The 23,406-nt window shown below is 43.8% G+C and overlaps 1 protein-coding gene, 1 long non-coding RNA gene and 1 other non-coding gene across 3 annotated transcripts in view; 2 read left to right on the forward strand and 1 right to left on the reverse strand.

Annotated features, from left to right (window-relative positions):
* DPYS (dihydropyrimidinase) overlaps positions 1–23,406 on the reverse strand; it is a 69,372-nt gene that overhangs the window by 42,439 nt on the left and 3,527 nt on the right. Inside the window, exons 2-4 of the mRNA XM_028533854.2 lie at positions 11,600–11,758; positions 9,346–9,525; positions 7,922–8,111 (exon numbers count right to left, since the gene is read on the reverse strand). Of these exons, the coding sequence (XP_028389655.1) occupies positions 7,922–8,111; positions 9,346–9,525; positions 11,600–11,758 (529 nt within the window). The remainder of the gene's footprint in view (positions 1–7,921; positions 8,112–9,345; positions 9,526–11,599; positions 11,759–23,406) is intronic.
* LOC118501758 lies at positions 3,459–21,715 on the forward strand. Its single transcript, XR_004904414.1, has 3 exons — positions 3,459–3,803; positions 15,319–15,328; positions 21,705–21,715. It is a non-coding gene; the product is annotated as an uncharacterized LOC118501758 (long non-coding RNA).
* Positions 16,703–16,806, forward strand: LOC114514938. The gene has a single exon (XR_003686156.1). It is a non-coding gene; the product is annotated as a U6 spliceosomal RNA (small nuclear RNA).

A 23,406-nucleotide genomic window follows, 5' to 3' on the forward strand; every position in this document is an offset into this window, starting at 1 on the left:
AAGCAATCATAAAGGGGAGTGCACAGCAAAGGGAGGCTGGCGTACCAAATTAGTTCACTCCAGTTAATCAGATGCCAGATTTTAGTTAAAAATCCTGATATATAACTGTAATTCACTGATTTCCACAGGGAGTACTGACAGTGGATGGCCACCAGCTGCCTGAGTCATCTTAAATTGGAATGGAGCACCCTATTATCTCCCAGATCATTTCTCCCTCAGACCAGCCACTGTCCTCAGGCCTGCCTAGGAATTTAAAAAACCAGGAAAGCAAGGCCTGTTGAAGCCTAACAAACGTTGCTTCTTAAGTAGCCAAGTATCAGACCGTGCTCAATCAAAGTCACCCCCAGGGACTCAGCCACTGCTAAGATCCTTCACTTTCATGACACACGCCCATGAGGCCCATGCCACCCCCCTCCTGCTTGTTCCTGTCCTAGTCCCCGAAGAGGGGAAATACTGTAACTATCTCTTTCTGGTGTGTGGAACAAGAAGTCGTTCTGCATATAAACTATGAGGTAATGTGTTAATTATTGGAGAGATACCAAGATGGACACTATTCTATTCTCAGGCACGAATACACATCTTTCTATTCCAAGGGAACCTCTCACAGATGCTCTGACAAGGAGAAACTCAGAGACTTGATCAGCAGTCACTTTGCAAGTTGCTGGCTCAGGAGTTTCCACGGTGCTTCATCATCGAGGAAAGGTCCTTATCGCACGTTCTATTCCATCACTTGGCACATCAAGGTGATAGGGGAATACTGTTCCAAAAGTTCTACCATTTTAATAGTGTTCAGGAAAAATGAAAAGTGTCAGCATCTACCAGGGCCCTGCCAGGACTTTTGTGAAGCCAGATAACAGGCAATTTCATCAGAAGGGCTTAGCTTCTTTAAAATGGGACAGGAGCTCATTGGTATGTACCACAAGCTCTTCGTTAGCTGGGCTATTTTTAACGGTCTCTCCATTAAGCATCTGTAAATATCAAAAAATTGAAAAATGAAAGAGTAAAAATTCTTAATGGCTTTTCTCCTTTTCCACAATGGTTCTCAGATATTTTCAAAGAACTAAACAGCATGCGAGAGGTAAAAAGGAGAAAGAAAAAAAGGGCTTGGATAATCCATAAATTAGAGACTCAAACTAGACAAGTCTGCATAATTGTGGGTTCTGTTAGATTTGGGCTGAAAACAATGTCATAATAAAGATAGCTAATATACATTTAGTACCCTATAGTTTGCAAATATAGTTTGAAGGTCATATATCTCACTTGACCTTCATGGCAACCCTCATGCTGCTTTGACAATGAACCGACACTCAATGAGACTAACTAAAGTGCCCAAGACACTGGGATAGTAAGTGGCATGCCAGAATTAGAACCCTAGTATTCTGCTAGCATATCCTGTGTATGGTCTGTTACTAGGAAAAATCTTATTTTTCATTTCTTGGTAAGGAGCATTTTTTAAAGATTGTATTTATTTACTTTTAGAGAGAAGGGAAGGGAGAAGGGGAGGAGGGAAACAGTAATGTGTGAGAGATACATCGATTGGTTGTCTCCTGTTATGCCTCCAACCGGGCACCTGGCCTGCAACCCAGGCAGGTGTCCTGACTGGGAGTCAAACTGGCAACCTTTTGGTTTGCAGGCTGGTCCACTGAACCACACCAGCCCAGGCAAGAGCATTTATTTTTATTTTTTCTTTTTCTGTTCCTTTTTAATTGAATTTATTAGGGTGACACTGGTTAATGAAACCGTACGTGTGTCAAGTGTACGACTCTGTAGAACATCCTCTGCACACTGCGTGGTGCAGGAGCCGCACAAAGCCACGTCTCCTCCCACCACCATTGTCCCCCCTTTGCCATCTTCCTCCTCCCTCTACCCTCACCCTCCTCCCCTCCGGCAATCACCATACTGTTGTCTTCTCTGTCTGTCATTTGTTTGTTTGTTTTACTTAATCCCTTCACCTCCTTCTGAGCTCTGAATGGAGCTCTCAATAATCCTCCCCTCTGACAGCTGTCCATCTGTCCTATGTACGCCTGTTTCTATTTTGTTTGGTAATTTATGCTGTTCATTTGATTCCATACATGAGTGGAATCTTATGCCGTTTGTCGATCTCTGACTGACTTATTTCACTTAGCATAGTACTCTCCAGGTCCATCCATGCTGTCGCAGAAGGTAAGATGTCCTTCTTTTTTTTATGGCTGAATAGTATTCCATTGTGTAAATGCGACACAGCCTTTTTATCCACTCCTGTACTGTTGGGCACTTGGGCTGCTTCCAAATCTTGGCTATTGTAAATAACGCTGTAAGAGCATGTATTTTTAAACGTTTAAGTCAACCACAAGCTATACGTGGATGTGGCTGAGCAATTTTCCAATTTCACTTACTGGTTTCATTTACTGCTCTTAGCAGGTTGGTGATGGAAAGCGCTCTATCTGTCCTCGACTAGTAAGTACCTCTTGATTACATTCCAGACCAGACGGTTTCACAACTTTCGGGAGATAGGACATCTTCACCATTAATCTCCCACTATCTCAGCAAGTTTCGCATTATGTTATATCCCGTCTACCCCTGCATGTTCTCTCTTTCTTCCTCCACCCTTCGGCTCAAAACCAAAACCAAAACCAAAACAACAAAAACCTCTACGCTTATGATGCAATCTCCCACTTACAGGAATTTCGCCCCGTGGGAGATTCTAAAGATTTTGAAATAATGAAACATGTCAAAACAATCTGAACTCCCTCCTGACCAGACAACCCATTAATTAGATGAACGTGATAGAGCGGATGTTCGCACCTTGTCTGGATCTGGGAGCAGCACTGAATCAAGTCCTGAGAGCTGCCGGAGAAGGTCAGGGAGGCAGAGGAGCTGGAGAAGGTGCCAGGAGCGGAAGCACTGGGTGCCACAGGGAAAGCCAAACACATTTACTTGTTCTAGCTCGAAGGGTTTGTTTTGATTTAAAATAGTACATTTACAGAGGAGGATAATCATTGAGAAAATACACTGAAAATACACAGGAGCAACATAGTCAAGTAGATCACACAAGTTCAGGTTCAAAGCCTGATTTTGCTCCTTTTCTGTTGGTGACCTTGTGCCAGATGAGTCCTCGCTCTTAGTCTCAGCTTTTCTCATCTATGAAATGGGATCACAATGTCCCTCTAGTGTGGCAATTTTGGGAGGATCGAGTAAATTAATGTATTTGAAGGTACCTAGCATCTTCCTGGGATCCAGGAGTCACTTCACAATTTGGACTGAATTGTGTCCCTTGCCAAAATTCCAGTGTTAAAGCTCTAACCCCCCATATCTCAGAATGTGACTTTATTTGGAGACAGGGTCCTTTACAGAATCACTATGTTACGATGAGGTCATTAGTATGAGTTTACTCCCATAGCCAGTCAGGGGTCCTTATGCAAAGAGGAGATTCGGACACAGACACACACAGAGGGGCGACTATGTGGAGCGCAGGGAGAAGACAGTCATCGAGAAATTGCGGACAGAGGTCTGGAACGTGGTCTTTCCTCACTGTCCTCAGAGAGAACCAACCCCACCAGCATTTTGATCTTGGGCTTCTAGAGCCCAGAATGGTGAGAAAACACATGTCTGTTGTTTAAGCCACCCAGCTCATGATTACAAGCAGTCCCAGCAAACTGATAGTATCAAGAATTATAAGTCATTACTTACACATTTGCGGTTTAGGATTTTGGAGGTAGCTGCCCGAACATCTAAAGATAGATATGGTTAAAAAGCACCCGTTTCAGGACTGAGCTGAGGGAGACAGTGGATGTTTACTTTCCATTTAATGTGTCCTTGATCATGTCCGTCTCTATTGTGTGCCTTTCTTTTAATAATGGTTTGAAAAATAACAAAATGATGATAGTGCTGTAGATAAAAATTGTAAATATGAGGCCCCAAAACAAAACTGGTTAAGTATAAACGTGATATTCATATTTCCCAACTTCATAAACTGATTTCTTCTTTAACAAAGTACAGAGTCACCAGAAATGTGGGCTTTGGAGTCATGTGAACGTGAGCTTGAATTCTAGGTTTAGCACTTACTAGTGAAGTGATCTTGGGTTTCATTTACCAAACTTTCCAAAGTCTCAATTTCATAAGTCACAAACGGTGATAAAATTTAGTTTGAAGCATTGCTATGGCAATTAAAAAATGATAAGGTATACTCAAATACATTGCTGGGATAATAAAACCCAAAATGAGACAAGCTATTAAAATATGTGCCAGGCACAGATTAAGCACTCAACGATCAATGTGGGTTGTTACAATCATTGACCCTCACATTACTACCTTTTGAGTGCATAGCTGGCAATTCAGCAATAAAATCAAACAATAGCCTTGTATTTCCAGACAACTACAATAGAGACAATTAATAACTGGATATCTTTCATGCCTGCTGGAACAGTGGTTCTGAAGCTGTAACATGCATCCGAATCACCTGGCTCTAGCATATCCTGATTCAGTGGCTCCAGGATGGGGCCGAGGCTGTGTGGTTCCAATGAGCTCCCAGGGGATGTTGGTGCTGCCTTCTAGGGACCACCCTTTGAATGGCAAAGCCCTGGGTGATAGAATGGGCTGGCAAAGGTATTTACAGATAAGAAATATTCATATTATAAACCTGTTTCTTATTTAAACAAGATAACGATGAACAGCTTTCTACTGCTTCTTAGTGTTCAGAAATGGTGCTAGATGATAAACGAGTGCGGACAGGGTAAACGGATCTTCTGTAAAGGGTGTGGTCCAGAGCTCTCCTCACTCTGTACTCCCAGGGACCTGCCCTTGGGTTGGCTGGTGCAGTCACCACGAGAATGGTCTAGGGTTCTCCCTGTCCAGCCCTCCCCTGCTCCCTCCTGGTTCCTGTGTAATCACATGCCTTGACCACCTGCTGGGGATCACATGCCAGTCTGTGAAATCTCTCAGGTTCATTTACTCTGAGAGATCTACTACCTCTTTGACAACTGTGCATTAGCGTATTCTCACAAGTACTATTATAATCAGTCTGACTCACCTAGGACATTTGGGGGTAACATTTTAAATATCCCATGCCTATAATCCTGTTGGAAAGGAATTTAGCAACAGCCAAAATGTACATTTCGATTTGCCCTTTGAACCTGCTGTCCTACTTCTAGGACTCCATCCTGAAGTAGAATTTTATGGGGGGCAGAACAATGGCACCCCAAAGGTGTCCCACGTCCTCATCCCCATCCCTTGGGAAGAAGTCACCTTACATGGCAAAAATGGCTTTCACAGTTGTGATTAAATGATGGACACTGAGACAAAGAAATTATCCTGGGCTCGAGGTGATCCACGGGACCTCACAGAAGAGGAGGGAGGCAGAAGTGGAGATCAGGATAAGGTGATACTCCCCACCCATCATGGCTGGCTTTTAAGATAAAGGAAGGGGACATATCAAGAAATTGGTTCATACCAAGACATTTGTATCTTCTCTAGAAGCTAGAAAAAGCAAGGAAAGGGCCTCTCCCCAGAGCCTCTGGAAGGAACACAGCCCTGCTGACACCTTGGTTTTGGCTCCGTGAGACCAGACTTCTGACCTCATCCAATAGTAAAACTGTGTCGCTTCAAGCCACTGAGTTTGCGGTGCTTTGTTAGAATGGCAGTAGAAATCTGATTCACCTTCTGCAAATATGAAACAGTGCATGCATAAGGCCATCACTGTGGTTCTATTTGTAACAGCTTCAAATTTGGGAACAACCCAATATCCATCATCAGAGACTAGTTGAACAATTACAGTGGCACTGGTAAAACAGAATGAGGAGAGTCTCTGTACCTAACATTAGCTGACCTTTAGGACATATTTTGAATAGAAAAAAAGCAAGATACAGAACACTATGTATAGTAGTGTTCTGTATACTATACACACGTAGTATCTTTCACGTAGAAAAGATAGAGAAGTAAAAAATATTATACAGATATTCTACTTTTTCATCAAGAGAAACACTATAAAGATAAGCTTGAAACAAATTAATAAAACTATTACTTCTCCGAGAATACATATTTAGTATATAATTTTGACTTTTGGACCACGTAAATGTTTCACATATTAAAAAATAAAATTAAACTTTAAAATAATTTAAAATCAAATGAAAATGCTCATACTTGCGTTTCTGCCTGTGGTAGGTATTCTGAAACCTTCCCTAGACTTTTACTTCACTCCTAACGGAATTCTCCCCAAAGCAAATTTAATACCCGAGATCAAGAAATTGTTTCCTGACAGAACTGTCAAAATCGTAACTTGCTGGTGGGCAACGATTGACCATTTCTGCTGAATTTACTGTTTCTTAAATCATTTTCTGACACTATGGACCTGTCTGACAAGCGGTAATGGTACACGACTGAACAGAGCAAGTGATTATAGAGCGGCCCATTTCAGAGGGCTGGCAACAGTGCCATCTGGTGGCGAAAGCCTAATGCCGTAACTTGAGAACTGCAGAATTTTCTTTTTGAAGTGTTCCACTCTTTTCACTGAAATTACATTATATGTGGAATGGAGGTGGGGGTTGCAACCAGAAATGGTTGGTAGCAAGACTTTAGTAACTCCTGTGTGAAACCGGGTTTACTCTTAATACAAGATATTGTTGGGCTGCAATGCGTTTGGCCAGCTTTTCCCCTAGGGAGCACGCCCCCGCCTTTCCCTGCTCCTCCCCCATCCCACGTCCCCCTCCCCCCCTCCCCCTCCCCACCTGATCTTACCCTTGGGTTCTGTCTCCTAAACTCCAAGGGCCCTCCTTCTGTTTCTGTAACTTGTTTCCTGAGCCTACACAGCCCAGCTGGCTCACTTCTATCACCTCTGTAACTCTCTAAATACATTTTCTCTTATAATTAGGTAAAAATTAAAAAAAGAATGCATTCGTTTAGAGCAAAATCCTTATTGAAACTTCATACAACAAAAGCCGATTTTGAACAGTGTATTTTCATGTCAATTATAGACATGCTAAATCGATTTTCATGGTTTTTATCATCTGTATTATAAAAACGCAGCCCGTTTCAGTTTAAACAAACAGCCAGGATGATTTATGAGATGGTATCTGATTATTCGGGTTTCGAAAAGGGAGATGATAGAAACTACTAGCACATCCCAGGAGGGTCTAAAGCCATGGAATAATATGTACTTTAATTGGTTTTCATCCTTCCTCAACCAGTACAAATTAATGAAAATTAATGAAAATGATGAAATTTTCATTCATTGAATGAAAATTATTTCTGTACCCAATTCATATGAATGAAATGAAATGGTTTCTGTGCCCAATTTGTATCAAAAATCAATTTGCTCTTTCTTTTATCATGACTATTTACATATTAAATTGAACTAAAGAACTGAGGCAATTAAGCAATTTGGGGTAAAAATACCTTTGGTTTTAAAGTTGTAACATAGTTGTCATAAAAATACCATTTGGATAATTGCTTCAATTGTACCAACACCCAGGTTGTTATGAGACAAATCAATGCATTTCAAAAAATTTTTTGGAAATGATTTTGAAATTTCAAAACCTACTACATACCCTGCACCACTCTGATTTGGGTGCTGGGAGGGATCGTGGAGATGCCTAAGGACAGAAAAGCTTCTTTAAAGTTAACTGGAGCATTTGCCTTTGTTCATCGGGCTAGGAAATGGGTTACTAGTGGTATTCAGGGTGGGGTTTGTGGTTCAAGGAAATGGCTTGCCGTTCCAAGGACAATGAAAACCTGAAGGAAGAGAGGCAGGCATGAAGGTGAGCAGGAAGGAGAACAGCAATAGACCTGTGTGAGGGTGAAAGAGAGAAAAGGGAGGATGGTCAGGGAGGAAGATCAGTCACGGAAATTCACGTGCAAGTGTCTCGATAACAAAAGAGAGACTGCAGGTGTTTTACCTTCCTCTCTAGCTAATGCAGAGTTACAAGTGAGGTTGTGGATCAGGAATTACCATCTCTCCTCGCATCCGCTATCACCTTGGCCGCAGACTTGCTCATCACATGCACGACGTACAGAGGGCAGTTGGCGGCGCTGGCGATGGTGATGGCTCTCATTGTGGCCTCGGCCTCCACCGCTTCTGGGCGGCACAGCTCGTGGCCCTCGGGGCCTGTTATGCCCAACGCCAACATCTTCTTTGCTCCCTAAGAAGGCAGCAGGAACACACACATGTGCAAGGAAGGCTTACTAATGACAAATGGCATGATCGTACTGTAAAAGAAGTACACGGACTGACTTTCAGATCTATTAGGTATAGGTGCGTGTGTCTGTATTTGGTAAAAACAAATTCAGTTCTCTGATAGTGTGTGCTAATTTTTCAAATACATATTCCACAATTAAATTATTTTGATTGAAAAGGTAAAAAAGATAAGAGGTTAGTTCTAATCATTCTTTGAAAAGCAGTGTTTATATTTAAGACTTCTTATGGTCCAAAACAAAAGAAAACACAAATACTCAAATCCCCAATATTAGATCTTTGTTGAAATGATTCGTGGTGTTGTATTACGTAGTTAATTCTACTTGTTACTGAATCAGTCTTCTCGGCCCTCCCCTCCCACCCACTGAGTGGTTTTGGACCAGTATTTCTGCTCTCCAGTCCGTTCCCTCTTCCCTACAAAAAAAGGAAGGAGGTCAAGACCACGAGGAGGGAAAGGGCATGCCCTGTGTCACACAGCTGGGAAGGGGAGAGTCAAGTATAAACCCCGGTCTGTCTGAGTTTACAGCTCACGCTCTCCTCCCTTTATCCTCCACTGCCACCTGCCACAGGCCTCCATCTCACTGACTTTAATGGGAACTGAGCCTGGGGAGAGAAAAAAATCAGCTCGTGTAAAGGGGAGAGACAGCTCTGTAAATCTGGCAGACAGTGCCCCCTTCCCGCATCGATGATGGAACTCACATGAGAAACAAATATCATCTAGAGTCCTCCAGAGCACTTTTTAATACCCAGTTTCTGAAAAGAGTGAAACTTTAAACAACTACCTAATACACTGTGTAAATCCTCATGTCAAGCTGATGTCCACACTTCGGCATTCTGAACCAACAGCCTGAGTTACGTGTCCGCCCCCCCAACCCCCTTCAAAAAAGTGCTGGGCTACCCATAGAAAAATGTTTGTATTTTCTAATAAAACATGTTTGGTATCTAATACAATAGCTGGTTTGAAAAAAGGAAAATCCATATTCAAATACATATACCACTTGAATAAAACTCAGTGCAGAGACTCGGCAAACAAAATTGTTTCCCAACCTCAAAAAATTAGTTTCTTTCACCGCGTCTCTTTCACTGCCTGAAGTCTACCTGCTTAGGGTGAATCATGGTCGCCTTAGAAAGCTACGGTCGTTCCCGTCCCTGGAGACTGGAGCTTCCGAAGGCAATTTTACCTCTGCGATCAGGTCTCCGTTTTCCGCGTGCACCTGGGCGATGGCTCCGATCTCCTTGCACCGGGAGAAGGCGGCGTGCAGCTCCGCGTCCCGCACCATGTACACATCTTTGTAGGCCATGAACATCTTGAAGGAGTTCACGCCCTTTTCTTCAGTGAGGACTTTCATTTCTTCCTTAACCTAAAAGGAAACAATAGCAAGAAAATGTCACTGTTTCGTTGCAAAGATAATTTCAATATTTTTCGAGATGTTGCCTTTGGAGGAGAATTAAGTAAAATAAGGACAGCTTAGCTCTGGATAAAAAGCAGTTAAGGACTTGATCTTTCCTCCTCATTAGACCCCATTTCATTGGCTGCTGCAAGACTTTGAAATCATGCAAGAGTTCATACTTTTTTCCCAAAGGACTTCATTTCTATACTTGGATATAAATTCCCAGCATTTGTCTCCCGATATGAGGAAATTATTTTATAAAGTGAAGAGAAAGCCATGAGGCAGCAACAGAAACAACAGTGTCCCTAGAAGGAATCAAAACCAGTGTGAGATGAGGGGTTTGGACTCAAATCAGAAACCCGTGGGATGAGCTAGTTCTCAGAGAGGCATTGGAGGGTGTAGATCTGCCCATCGGTAGCTCCTAGAAGCTGACGGATTCAGGGCCAGGGCAGAGTCCAGGAAGGCCGAAGATGCCCAGCAAACCACCAGAGGCTGGGGGGAGGCGTGGGACAGATGCTCCCTCACACCCCCCAGAAGGAACCAACCCTGCCCGCACCTTGACCTTGGGCTTCCAGTCTCCAGAACTGTGAGAACATAAATTGCTGTTGTTTAAGCCCGGGTGTGTGGAACTTCATTACAGTAGTCCCAGGAAACTAGTACACGTACTGAACAAAGTCTGTATTTTAACAATATTCACCAGGTAACCATTTCCAGATTACAGTGTAAGAAGTGCGGGCAAGGGCAAACATCATCACTTTTGCTTCAATAGAGTAAGAGGGGAGGGAGGGGAGGGTGGAAACAAGGAAGACCCTAAAATCACGGAAGAGATCAGGTGCATCACTCAGAATGGCATTTTTGGGGAAAAACTAACTCTAACTGTGGACTATGAGCCTTGCTATTATATTTGCTGACCTATCTGTTAAAGATTGATGGCTCGTTTCATATTAACTTGGTGTCTAACGCCTCCCAGATTTTAGGGGGAGGTGGAGGCAAAAGTGACCTGGGAACGTCAAATAAAGTCACCCTTGTGCACGCTTCCTGGTAAGGAGATTTCTGATTTAAGTCCAATGTGGGAAAAACACGTTGATGTAAATCACAAGTGAAAATGTATTCTAAAGTACACATGCAAATGTATACGGGGAGAAATGGACACATGTTAGCATCTCTCAAAACTGTCTTCCTTATCTCAACCGTGGTATCGTTTCTGCAGCGGCATCAGTAACTAGCAGACTCGGAAGGCTGCTTTAAGCTGCATCATGAAAGGGTCTGAGCAGGCGATGAGATTAGTGGTGCCACGGCCCAAGGCCCAGGTCAGGAGACAGCTGCGGGGAGGCCCTGAAAACGTTCCTGGTCTTTCCTTTTCTCCGTCAAGTGCACGGGAGGGTAGGTGGCAAGGGCCGAGAGTGGGGAATGGAGGCATCTAAGTGGGAATCTCCTTGGTTTTTCTCCAAAAATTCCACATTTCTAATTAAAGTTCTAGTGTGTGGAAAAACACCATTTACAAGAGCTGGAAAGGTTGGAGTTGAGAGAAAGGGAGATTTGAATTTTGAAAACATTACACGTCATAAATTAAATATTAGGGAAGTCTATTGTGAATTATTATGAAGCATTTTTGCTATCATCTGTCTATGATTTTTTAAAAATTTTAGTTTTAGCCCTGGCTGGCGTAGCTCAGTGGATTGAGCGTGGGCTGCAAACCAAAGCATCGCAGGTTCGATTCTCAGCCAGGGCACATGCCTGGGTTGCAGGCCACGGCCCCCAGCAACTGCACATTGATGTTTCTCTCTCTCTCTCTCTCTCTCTCTCCCTCCCTTCCCTCTCTAAAAATAAATAAATCTCTAAAAAATTTTTTAGTTTTAAAAATTGACAATACTTCCCAGGAATCAACATTCAGAAAGCACAGAAGAGCATGCAGTACAGTATTCTCCCCTATTCTGACCTCCAGCCGCCCACCAGTCTCTTGTAGTTTGAAATTTCTTGATCATGAACAGAGAGCAAGGACCAGGGAACTAAATGGAAGAAACCAGCCCGTGAGGAGAGTTACCTGGTCACTCCACCAGGTCACCGCCACGTGAAGGCTGTAGTCGCAGCAGACCTTGGGGTCCGCCCAGCTCCGCCAGGTCTCGAAGGCCTCGACGAGGGAGCCGCCCTTCTGAGGAATGGCAAAATCGATGATCATGGTGGTGCCCCCTGCCAGGGCGGCCTGGAAGCACAGGAGGGTGTCAGCAGGTGAGACGTCAGTTATCTGTTTACGTCCTTTATCTCCTTGAGCGTTGTGCATTTGCCGGCACTTAGAAGGCCCGGGAAACTGCCTTTAAAAGATCCAGAGGGGCCTACGTAGACTTCCCATAAACTAAAGTTTGAAGCTCTACAACTAAGGACATGAAGAACAGCCACAGGGAGACTGGCAGGAGGGGTGGGGACCTGGAGTGGGCTGGGTCCACACCCCGTGTGGCATGGTGGATAAAAATGAGGAGAGATATCTCAGCTGCGGGGGTCCCCTCTGAGGAGTGAGGGGTCCCAGCACCACATTAGGACCCCCAGCTCAGAGTTCCAGTGCCAGGAAGAGGAGTCCCTGTAAGTATGGGCTGTGAAAACCAGCAAGGATTGTGGCTGAGGGAGATGGGGGTGAGGGGGGTGGATGATTCTGACCGGGACAACTGAGAGGGAGGCAGATGAGGGGAGAGCAGAGGGGAGCACGAGTTCCAAGTGGAACATCCCGGCGGGAGGAGCTCGGGCACACGTCCGAGCTGCAGGCAGCACCACACACAGACCTGATGCTGAGCAGCAGTCAAGGGCAGGAGAACGGCGAGGCAGCCACTTTGGAGAGCACGCCAGGGGGCCCGGGTTGGTGGGAATGACCAGGGAAAGGGCAGCGAGACGTGGCAACAGGAACCACAAGAACACGCTCCGGAACACACACGGAGCGTGAAAACAAGGCAGGACCCAGCGCAGGGAAACGTGCACAGTGGCTGCTTCTGGGTGGCATGATCTCACGTTATTTCAGTTTTCCTCCACTTACATTTTATTTTCAGTATTTGCTGAATCTTCTACAACAACGCATAACTTATGGAAGGAGGAAAAACGCTTTGCAGACACACGCATGTGCATGCCATGTGGATAAGTACACAGACTGTTGATGGTCTCCTTACTAGATGAACACGTGTGATGGCCAAAGGCTCATTTTTCTAAAACTATAGCAGACGGAAATTCCTGGGGCTCCAGTGTGAACGCTCCTGAATAAGATTTATCACGAATGCTCCACCTCCCTAATGAACTAGGAGCAGGAGAGGGAGGGGCGGGAGCAGCCAGTTGTCTTTTCTCTGTTCCCACTTGTTCCCTTCCTCCTGTCCACCCTTCCTGCCTCTCCTTACCCTCCCAACGGGGGTGAATTTAGAGAAACTGTACTGCGTGGGACAGGAGGGCCTGGGCCAGTGCATGAAAAACGGAACCTGCCTTTCCCCACACCACTGGGACATTAGCCACTAGCATAGCTACAGGGATCTGGGCAGCTACCCTGGGTCTTGGCGAACAGCTGTGGGCACAGCCTGGCCCCAGCCTCCTCCTGACCCTCTTGCTTCCTCTTCTGGTCTCTCTGGTGGCCCAGGGTCCTTTGGTTGCCCAAAGTTACCTCAAACCCCCGAATATTACTTCCAGATCTGAAACGTTCCCTTCTTTTGACTGGATCCGAAAGATCCAGACCTGCAGAGCTGTAATCCTGAGCAGAGTGGATGCCGCCCACCCCCGAAGGTGGGAAGGAGACCTGCTCCTCTTGAGGGTTACTTGTCTTTTAAAAGGGGTGCTTCTTTAAATACCCAGTTCTGGGTTAAGCATCTTGTACTCATTAGTCCATTTAATTCAGCCTTGCCACAGCCTGGAGAGGTAGGAGTTGCTTTCCTATTTTACAGTTGAGGATACTGAGGCTCAGAGACATCAAATGACTCTCCAAGGTCACACAGCTGGTAAATCCTCATTGGTAGTGAGGAAGAAGATTCAACTTGGAGCCAGAGGTCTCACATTCAGGGTGCTCTGGGCGCCCACCCCATGCAGACCATCCACCCCCTTTCTCTGATCTCCCAATTGGTGTGATCTGCTTTCCAGCCCGGGGCCCCAGGGCATTAAACGAATCATTATTTGGAGAGGGACAGAGGTTGGCAAAATCAATCAAACATTTAGGAAACCAAAGTCGTACAAAACAAGCCCCATCATCAGACTCTGAAATGCAGTTTTATTAAGCTCACGTGATGTGCACTGTAGTGACAATCACTAATGAAGCGACATTCCCCTGAAAGATTTATGAGGAAGGGCCCATACTAGTGCTTTTCTGCCTTCACACAACTATTTCCCGTGGGGGAGTCGGCTGTGTCCAGCAAACCAGCTGGGTAGGACACCACAGTCCCAGCCCACCTGAGGTATTTTCAGTATGCTTTAATTGCTTTCAACATCAGATGCTTCTTGGTTCGTGTCACAAAACGTTCCTCCTAACATTTGAAGAGAGAAGAGAGTTTGGAGGAGAGAGAAGCAGTAAAGGGGGACAATGTCTTTCAAATTCCTACATAAAGCCTAATTGTTTCCTTTGTCTTCGCTGCTGATTGACTTCACTCCCCTTTTATTTGTAGTTAGCTAAACAAAATACATTTACCTCTTCTACTCTGGGCTCATAAATCAATTCTTTCAGTGCCTAATTACCTTGGCTGTTCTCCCTTGAAAGCCTTCCAGTTTATCTGAAAGCTTCCTTTGCTAGGAAGAGAGCATGTGCCGTCTCAGGTGCAACTGTGAAGGCGTATAAATCGAGATCAACTCTACCAACGGAGGGGTCGTAATTTCACACAACACAAGATTGTATTTAGGAATGCATTCAGCCGTACAGCATTACTGAAAGCATCCCAAGCATTTTCCTCCTTTTTATGGTGTCACTGAATTTTCATTTCTAAGTTCATCCTGAAACAAGTGACTTTATTTCACTAGGATCAATCACAGAGCTTGCTCAACCCAAGTCAGGTGCAAAGGAGTCCAACAGTACACTTGAGCTCCAGGGAGAAAAGCGCTGGCTGCATCTCCAGCTTTCTCAGAGGCATCAAGACTTATGAAAACAAGCTTCTCGACCCCTGATTTACATTCCAACTCCAGAAGCCCACTCAGCATTGTAAAGACATTATCTCTCCATGCTCATCTCCTGTCTCCCCAAGTTTGAAATATTAACCATGCCACCATCCATCCAGCTGTGCGAACCAGACTTAAGAGTCCCTCTTGAACTTGACCTCTTCTTTTCCTACATCTCCTCATCCAGCCCATCGGCAACCCCCCCACCCCAGGCTACAGCCTACATATTCTGTGAGTCTGTTTACTCCCTGCTTCGCTGCCTCCCTGCCCGGTGCCACTTTCACGTTCTGACTAGACCAGCAGCCTTTGCAATGTCACCCTGTCCCCAGCCATGCTTGCCACTTCCAATCTGTCACTGACTTCCCTTTGATTTTAGGATGAAGGGAAAAAACAATGATTATATGCCCCATAAGGTCTCTGCACGATCTGAACTTCAGATATCTCCTCAGCGCTGTACTGAGTCCCTCCCCTCCCCTCCCGGCTCGTTGATCCCACTCCAGTGGCACTGCCCCTCTGTCTATTGGGAGCACTCCGAGGTCCTCTCTGAGCAATGTCACTTATGCCCTTCCCCCCCCAGTCCCTCCCCTCTCAGCCCAGTGAAGCTTAACTCAGGCATCTTCCAGGGAACGTTTACATCATCCCCCAGAATCTCGGATGTAGTTCCATCTCTGTTTTCTGTGCCCTGGGCCCATTACAGAGCCCGGTACATGAATATTCTTTAGACGTTTAAGGGAGAAAGGAAGGAGGGGACCATTGAGTTTCCCCCAAAGCTCTGAGTAAGTATGAATTTCCTCCAAAGCTCTGAATAAGTATGATGGTTCCCTGTTCCAATAGCAGAATGGAAAAGCAGTGTAATTGCCTGTTAATTTGAGATTTCATTTGTCGAAAACATTGCCAGCCCTGGCCTGGATGCTGCTATGAAAATGTTAGTACGGAATCTAGACTCTGAGCACATTTGAAAGCAGAATGCCTAGTCTTGTCCAAAGCCCATTACCTAACCAGCGCTAATGAAGACTTTTAAGACAATAGGACTATACTCTATTTCTCTGTCCATGTCTCAAATAATCTCTTCCTCTTTTTAAAAAAAGATTTTGCTTATTCATTTTTAGAGAGGGAAGGGAGGGAGAAAGAGGGAGAGAGAGAAACATCAATGTGCGGTTACTGGGGGTCGTGGCCTGCAACCCATGCATGTGCCCTGACTGGGGAACTACTTTCTTCTTTTAAAAAAGATTATATTTTGTCTTATTTTAAGCTAATTGTTAAGGCCTTTGCTTTTATCTGTGAACAGATCCTTGGGGTTCGGGGACATGTGAGTGTCACCAGAACGTGTGGGTTCCCTTTCAGATCAATGCAACATGAGTGAAATACCGAAGTGTCTTCCCTCAGTTTGTTACTTGACATGTGAAGGGAGGAGCCCGAAGTGGTGAGGAGTTGACTCTGGGTGATTGCCGAAGCTCACTTAGTCAAACGACCCACTCAGGAACACAATTTGGTGATATAAGCATTATGACTGGCGACTTCATGCCAGACCTCAAATATTCACTCCAGAAAATCACAATCATCACAGTTAAGGCTGCAAGTCCAAAAGTCTCTAGTCTACAAAGCATCGTTAATGCCAGGATGCATTGGAGCCCCACGGCCTCTAGTTGTCGCTGTTGAGCACCAAGGCCATCGTTTTCATCTTTATCCACCTCTACCGCAATGCCGGCAGCTTAGTGGGTTTCCAAGAAATCTTTGTCGACTGAGTTAATATAACCTAACCATCAACTTGAAATATTCTTAGTTTAGGGTTATTCTGTATTAGACGGCAGCGACAGGGTCTGGAATATGCCACTGTGTCATAAAAATCATCCTGAGCTGAAGGAATTTGAGAATAGGCTCCCCCACCCTACCCCCTGCAAACTTCCTTATTTGCCTAAAAGCAGAACCTCCGGAAAGAATCGGTTGCATCAATCCCTTACGAGAAGTGTCACCATCCACCATCGGGAGAGGAGAAGCTTGCACCACACCCCAAAGGCCTTTGTCACAAGCTATCATATCTCCTGCTCCATTCGGCAGCGCTTGTACTAAAGTCGAAACATACAGGGAAGATTAGCATGGCCCCTGTACAAGGATGGCACGCAAATTCACGAAGTGTTCCATAGTTTAAACGTTAAAAAAACTATCGTATATCCCATCTATTTCCTAAAGGCCTTATTTGACTTTCCTAAAGGTCATTTGTTTCCTGATGAGTGCCTTTCTCCTCCTCCCTTTCCCCTGTAAAGTCGGTGTATAATTCCCAAATTCTCACCGCCTCGAGTCACATTTTTTATGAACTTGCATGTATCTGAATTTTATTTATTTTATTTTATTTTTGTTTTTTTTAAAAAATATTTTATTTATTTATTTTTAGATAGAGGGGAGGGGTGGGAGAAAGAGAGGGAGAGAAATATCAGTGTGTGGTTGCCTCTCGAGTGCCCCCTACTGGAGACCTGGCTGGCAACCCAGGCATGTGCCCTGACTGGAAATAGAAACGGAGACCCTCAGTCCACTGAGCCACACCAGCCAGGGTGGGTGTATCTGAATTTTAAAAATCTCTCTTTCCTCTTGCTAATCTGTCTTTGGTCAGTTTAATTTGCAAACCCTGATAACTAAACTTAAAAGGTTATAGGAAAAGTTTTTCCTCCCAGAGTAGCTTCATGAAAACCCTGATTTCTACACTATTCTGTTAAACACTGAAAACATACGGTTCAGGCAACTGAGGGAGAAAACAGCGGTGGGATAGAAAACCATGAAGAACTCAAGCGGGGACGCTGAAAGAAGGCATGCCCTAGATTCTGCGGAGTTTAGTGAAATAATTCCTAACTACAACGCCCTCAATAAGGCCAAAGCCCCATTTAACATCCAGTAGTTTCAAGTTAACATTTAAGATTTTTTTCCCCTTCCTCTAATGAATAGTGCAAAGGTTAACTTTTAATCAATAAACAGCCATCCAAGGAAATGATAGAACTAGAAACTCAGAGCTGGGCCATTCAAAGCTCAGCCTCACCAGCAATTAAAGAAATGCTTACTTAATATCATTAAGAAATTCTATGTTTTTTCTATTAAATTTGCATTGATTTTTTTTCAAGTCAATATTCACAGGCAACTAGGATGCAGAGAAATGAGAATTATAATGTATTGCTCATGGGAGCAGAAATTAAAGAGCGATCTGGACGATTGTATTAAGCTCCTTTAAGATGTGTCTCATATGCTCTGGCCCAGTCATTTCACCCCGAGGGGTCATTTCTAAGTCAACCACCAAGAATTTGAGTAATGATTTACATCACATTGTTATACACAAGCAAAGACAAAACCCCCCAAAACTGGAAACCGCCCAAATGTCCAATACTGAAAAGAAGAGAGTAAAGCTGCTCACAGTTTGGGGAACAGGGTAAAAAAATGAGTGAGGGGCGTGGAGGGAAGGATGAGTTCCATTTGGAACGTGCTGAGTTTGAGGTGCTTCTGGGACATCAGGCTGTGGTGTCTTCAGAAAGGCAGACATGAGAGCCTGATTCATGGGCAGCAACAAGGCCAGAGAAAAAGGTTGGAGGCTCAGACCCCACTCGGAGAAGATAACAAGGTCACAGAAATCAGGTTCTTCAGTGAAGTTAAGGTCACGGGGAAATGTTTAGTGAACAAGGCTGACTCCAAAGAGTGTGCACAATTGAGTAGGAGAAAAAATGTTTACATGCACCCCCCCAAAAGAAAAAACCTAAAAGGATAGGAAGCAAAATGTTAAAATTATAGGTGATTTAAATATTTTTCTTTGTACTTTTTGCCTTTTTTAAAACAGCAGTTTATTCATTCAATTAATATATATTGAGCAGCTATAATGCTCCGGAATTTTCCCAAGGGCTGGAGGATGAGTACATATTGTTCTAGTTAGTTTTAAAAACATTTTTAATTGAAGTTGTTTATCAGTGCTTCATTGCACAGGTAAGGACGTGATGACAGCCCCGAGAAAGGAAGGGACTAGCTCAAGTTCACGCCGCCAGCCCGCAAAGCCTCTGAAGCCTAGCCTGGAGCTCCAGCCAGCGACAGAAGAAGGGATTTGGCTAAGCAGCCAAGTTTTCTGAGCACAGCTCTTTCTTCCACAAGGTGAGGAAGCTCTATAAATACAACCATAAATGTGTGCTTAATCATAGACCTTCCACCGCCTTATTATAAGTAATCATCTTGATGGCATTTTACCAAAAAGTTTCAGAGCAAGGTATAATTTTCTTTCTTGACAACTTAGAGGACTTTTTGTCCTCTACAAAAAAAGTGATCTGTGTGTATTCCCAATTAAAAAAAAAAAAGATTCTCCCTCCAGCTATTGATGCTGCCAGGTTTTTAACACAAGTCACCCACTCCAAGCTGCATCTATGTCTAAATATAAATACGAGTATTTGAAAACGGGCTGAGATCTTGTAATTCAATCTCTTACATAGGATATAGTAGAAACAAAGTCATAATTTCTCCAAGCTTATCTAATTAACAATATCCACTTGAACAAAAATCCCATTGTCTTTCCTCACAGTATTAAATTATTAAAAGACCACCAGATATTCAGTATAGACCAACAAAATAAAATATTAGTTCTTTAAAGCAGAACATTACTTTGAGTAGTTATAGCAGATAGAAAGCTTTTACATTTAATTAAATCAATTAATTATAGGCTTTAAACCAACCTCTGACATGAATTAGATTTACAAAATATGTAACCTTGGGTTGACATATATTTCATTTTTAAAATTGGGCCCCCTCATGACCCAGTAATCAATAAATAGAATACCATTCATAGTATCCCTCCTATCTGTCAGATATTATAAATGATCAGCCTGCTGGATGCAGAAAGCAAACAGCTATTGATCTGTTGGTATAGCCTTTGGGGCTCATCTCCTGAAAGCACTGTGGATGAAAAAGGGCTTCTCTAGAAAGTAATCTGATCGTAAATTCCTACCTGGGCAGGTCTTGGTGGGGAGTCATTAGGAAAAAGTTTATCTTTGCCTTAAGCAAGCCCTGTCCATTGTTTCTGTGCCTTTAGATGAACATGCCTTGAAATAAGCATAACCACCCTCAACAGAGCACGTAATCTCGATAAATATCCTGTGATCCAGGGCCTGCCTTGCTTTCTCCCACCTTCGGGTAGCATTTCTTACGTTCCCTCCTTAATCTCAAATGCATATAGAGAACTGCAAAACTGTCATTTCCGAAGCATTTGAGGTCTTGCTTCCTGGCCATTGCCATCAATCACTTTGGCTCAAATCAGCTCATAAAAATTCTCTGCAGGCTTGGGCATCCCTTATGTCGACGTTTGCCTCGAGTGGCCGATGGAACCCTGAGGAAGCCCAGCAGGACCACACTGTGGAGCTAGGGACAGGCGAGGGCCCAGCGTGTGCCGCCAGCTCCCCACTTCACAGTGGGGGAACCTGGGGGAGGGGGGAGTCCTCTCTCCAAACCCCAGGCCTCCTTACTTTAAGTAATAGGTCCATTACTTATTTGAGCTATTCTTAAAAAATCCTGAAGATGGATAAAGGTTGAGATAACCCAGGGAAAGGAAAAAAAACCAAGTTGCCACTTTTAATTTGTGCTTTTTAATTGGATTGCTTATTGAGAGTCTAAACAAAATCTTCCCTGCTTAAACGAGAGATAACTCTCTTGTGCTTCAAAAGAGAAAGGACACTTGCTTTCCGAACCCAAATACTCCGTGGGGTGACGATAGCTTTTGCAGATCCCTGAATTCCGAGTGGCAGAGATGGGTGTGATGAGGTGTCCAGTGGGATAACTGATCCCAGAGAAGCCAGCAGGGGCCCCCAGGGACAAGGGCAGGGTGCCCTGGGACGGGTGCACCCTGAGACAGGGGTGGGGCCTGTGCCTTGGACAGCTTCTCGTGAGCCCCCTTCGGGCCCTGCTCTGGCATTCAGAGGTGACTAAGAACCTCAGAGGGGCTGCCTGAGGAAAAACTTCCTCCAGGGCGCGAAGCAATTCTGTAGGGATATCCACCACATTTGGTTTGTCCAGAGATGTGCCTGTAAAGGTTGGCTTTCCCTGGAAATCTATTCACTTTACAGATCCCAAAGGAAAAACTGGAATTAACTCAGGAAATCACATCTGTGAGGCTGACAAGCTCTGGGACAATCAGCCTCCCACTAATACTAAGATGGCCAGGATGAGGATCCCTTGACAGTTCTAAATTAATCTTTTGCATGCACAATTAGAAAAAGTAGGCTATAAATTTAGGCAGAATGAATGGATAACATATTTAATTGGTCTTTTGAACCTTCAAAAAGAGGATTTGGATAAGTGAATCAACCTATGATGTCACTTAAGGGTCAACCCAATTCTTTAAGGTATTAAATATGGCTGTCCTGGCCCTGGTTGGTGTGGGTCAGGTGGTTGGGGGAGGTCCTGCAAAGCTAATGGCTGCCTGTGGTCAGGCAATCTGCGGTCAGGGCAAGCACATGTCTGGGTTGCAGGTTCAGTCCCTGGTTGGTGGGTATGTGTCTCTTTCACATTGATGTTTCTCTTCTTCTCTTTCTGCCCTGCCTCCCTGTCCCCTTTGTCTAAAAATAAATAAATAGTAGAACTAAAAATGGCTGTCTTTATTTTAAAAGAGGAAGAGTCATTTGAAACTTGACTAGTCAAGGAAATGTAGATTATAAGTGCCTCCAAAACAAAATTTGAATCCAACTGTTCTTTAATAACCAAGTGGGTTTTTCTCATGGGTAAAGGTCTTTGTTTGTGCCTGTCATACATCATGTTGCAAATGTAAGACGACTTTCTGCCTCCCAATGGTATTGTTGAAATTAGTTTAAAGGCAAGAGTTTGGTAAGAATTGGGTATCCTAAAATTCTCAGAAATAGGGAACCTAACTCAAATGCTTTCCAAGTTCCTGTGATCTAAGATCAATCTCTAGTGAGTAAAAGCTAGTTTAAGTGTGTTGGTTTATACAACACAGACATGTTTTTATTTTACTCGGGCTTACAAAAATAATCATTAACTGCTGAACATTTGGGCTTACGTAATGTATTTGTGACTGAAAGAGCCTGTGTTTCCGGAGGTTACACAATACCTCCATAAATCTGCCAGCGTACAGAATGTTAACTGCATGCTTTTTAGTTTTCACTAGATATTGAGGATTTTAAGGGTTAAAATATCAAAATATGTAAGAATAACTTTACAGTGTTCCACAAGGACCCCTGGGACCCCTCAAAAGATTTGCTTTTTATGTTGAATCACACGGGGAGCATTGTAAAATAAGTGATGAAAAACTTCATAGTTGTACATTAAATAATGGTCAGGGCTATGAGGCACCCCTGGGGCAGCTTGGCTTTGCTCTGCTCCTGGCAATGCCCTTTTTTTCCGTTTTGCATTCCCTCATGCATCATAATGCAGTTAAGCAGGACTTAAATTAGATGAAGGAAGTAGGAGCTGACACTATAGGAAGGAGACATTGTACCCTATTGCCAAGGTTTGATAAAGTCACTTCAAGGAAAAGCCAAACTGGTAACTGCTTTCTTTCACAGCTGACTCCCAGGGGACAAAGCCTTTAAAGATTACTGACTGTCACCTGGAGATTTTTTGCATTTAAAAGACACTCTCCACCCTCGATGGGAGGAACCTCAACAGGTGTCTAACCAGGAATAGACTGTCTACCCCTCTCTCTGACACTGGCCTCCACCTACAATGGACATCAAAGACTCCACTAGGATGCGACGCTGCTGACCTCAGAGGTGGACAGCTCTCCCAAGACTTGGACAAAGACTGTGTACCTTTCAACTGATACTTAAACTCAGAAACCAATGGTTTATTTTTACCTTTCTACTAATCATACGAGTCATAATAATAGTTATACTTGTTTGTTGGGCTTTTCCATATAGTCTCACTGTTTGTGATTACCGAACACATATAAGATAACTGTTAATATTATTTTCATGGCTTATGTAAATGTTATACTAGATGCAAACTGCAGGAAAAAATGAGACAGAAGGCAAACTTGAATCATGATAGTTCACAGGGTGGAAAGAGCCCGCAGTGTTTTGGCAATGAAGGCCTTAAGACATGACTACCTTCCATTTACCTGTCCTTTCCCTTTTTTTTTTTTTGAAAACTTGGCCTCAACTCACCTCTCATGGTTATGGCATTACCCCATCCCCAATGGTCCACCTTTTCAACAGGACAACTCAGTTGAGACTTCCTAGGTAGGAGCCTTCCTAAAGCTGGGAGGCCGTACTATCCAACCCAAAGGTTGGTTATCAATGCATCCTTAAGATAGGTTCATTACCACAAGAGGGGATTGTGAACAAAAAAGGGGGGTCTATGGAAAGTCACCTCACAGGGCGATCTGATCATAAATTCCTGAATGGGCAGGTCATGGCAGGTCGTCACGCCCCAGGTATATAACTTCCTTAGTTAAAGGCTTTTCTTTACCTTAAGCAAGCCCTGTCCATTGTTTTCGTGCATGTAGGTTAACACACCTTTGAAATAAGTATAACCACCCCCAAGAAAGCAAGTAGAATTGTTAACTGTTCTGCAATCCAACCCCTGCCTTGCTTTCTCCCACCTTCATGTAATCTTCTTTATGTTCCTTCCTCAATCTGAAATTCATAAGAGAAGTTGCAAAACTGTCATCCTCTGAAGTATTTGAGATCTTGCTTCCTAGCAATTGTCATCGGTTTGGCTCAAACAAACTCTTGTAAAAATATTCTATAGATCTGGATGCTTCTTATATCGACGGCATGAAAT

Source organism: Phyllostomus discolor, chromosome 7 (assembly GCF_004126475.2).
Source record: "Phyllostomus discolor isolate MPI-MPIP mPhyDis1 chromosome 7, mPhyDis1.pri.v3, whole genome shotgun sequence".
Classification (NCBI taxonomy): domain Eukaryota; kingdom Metazoa; phylum Chordata; class Mammalia; order Chiroptera; family Phyllostomidae; genus Phyllostomus; species Phyllostomus discolor.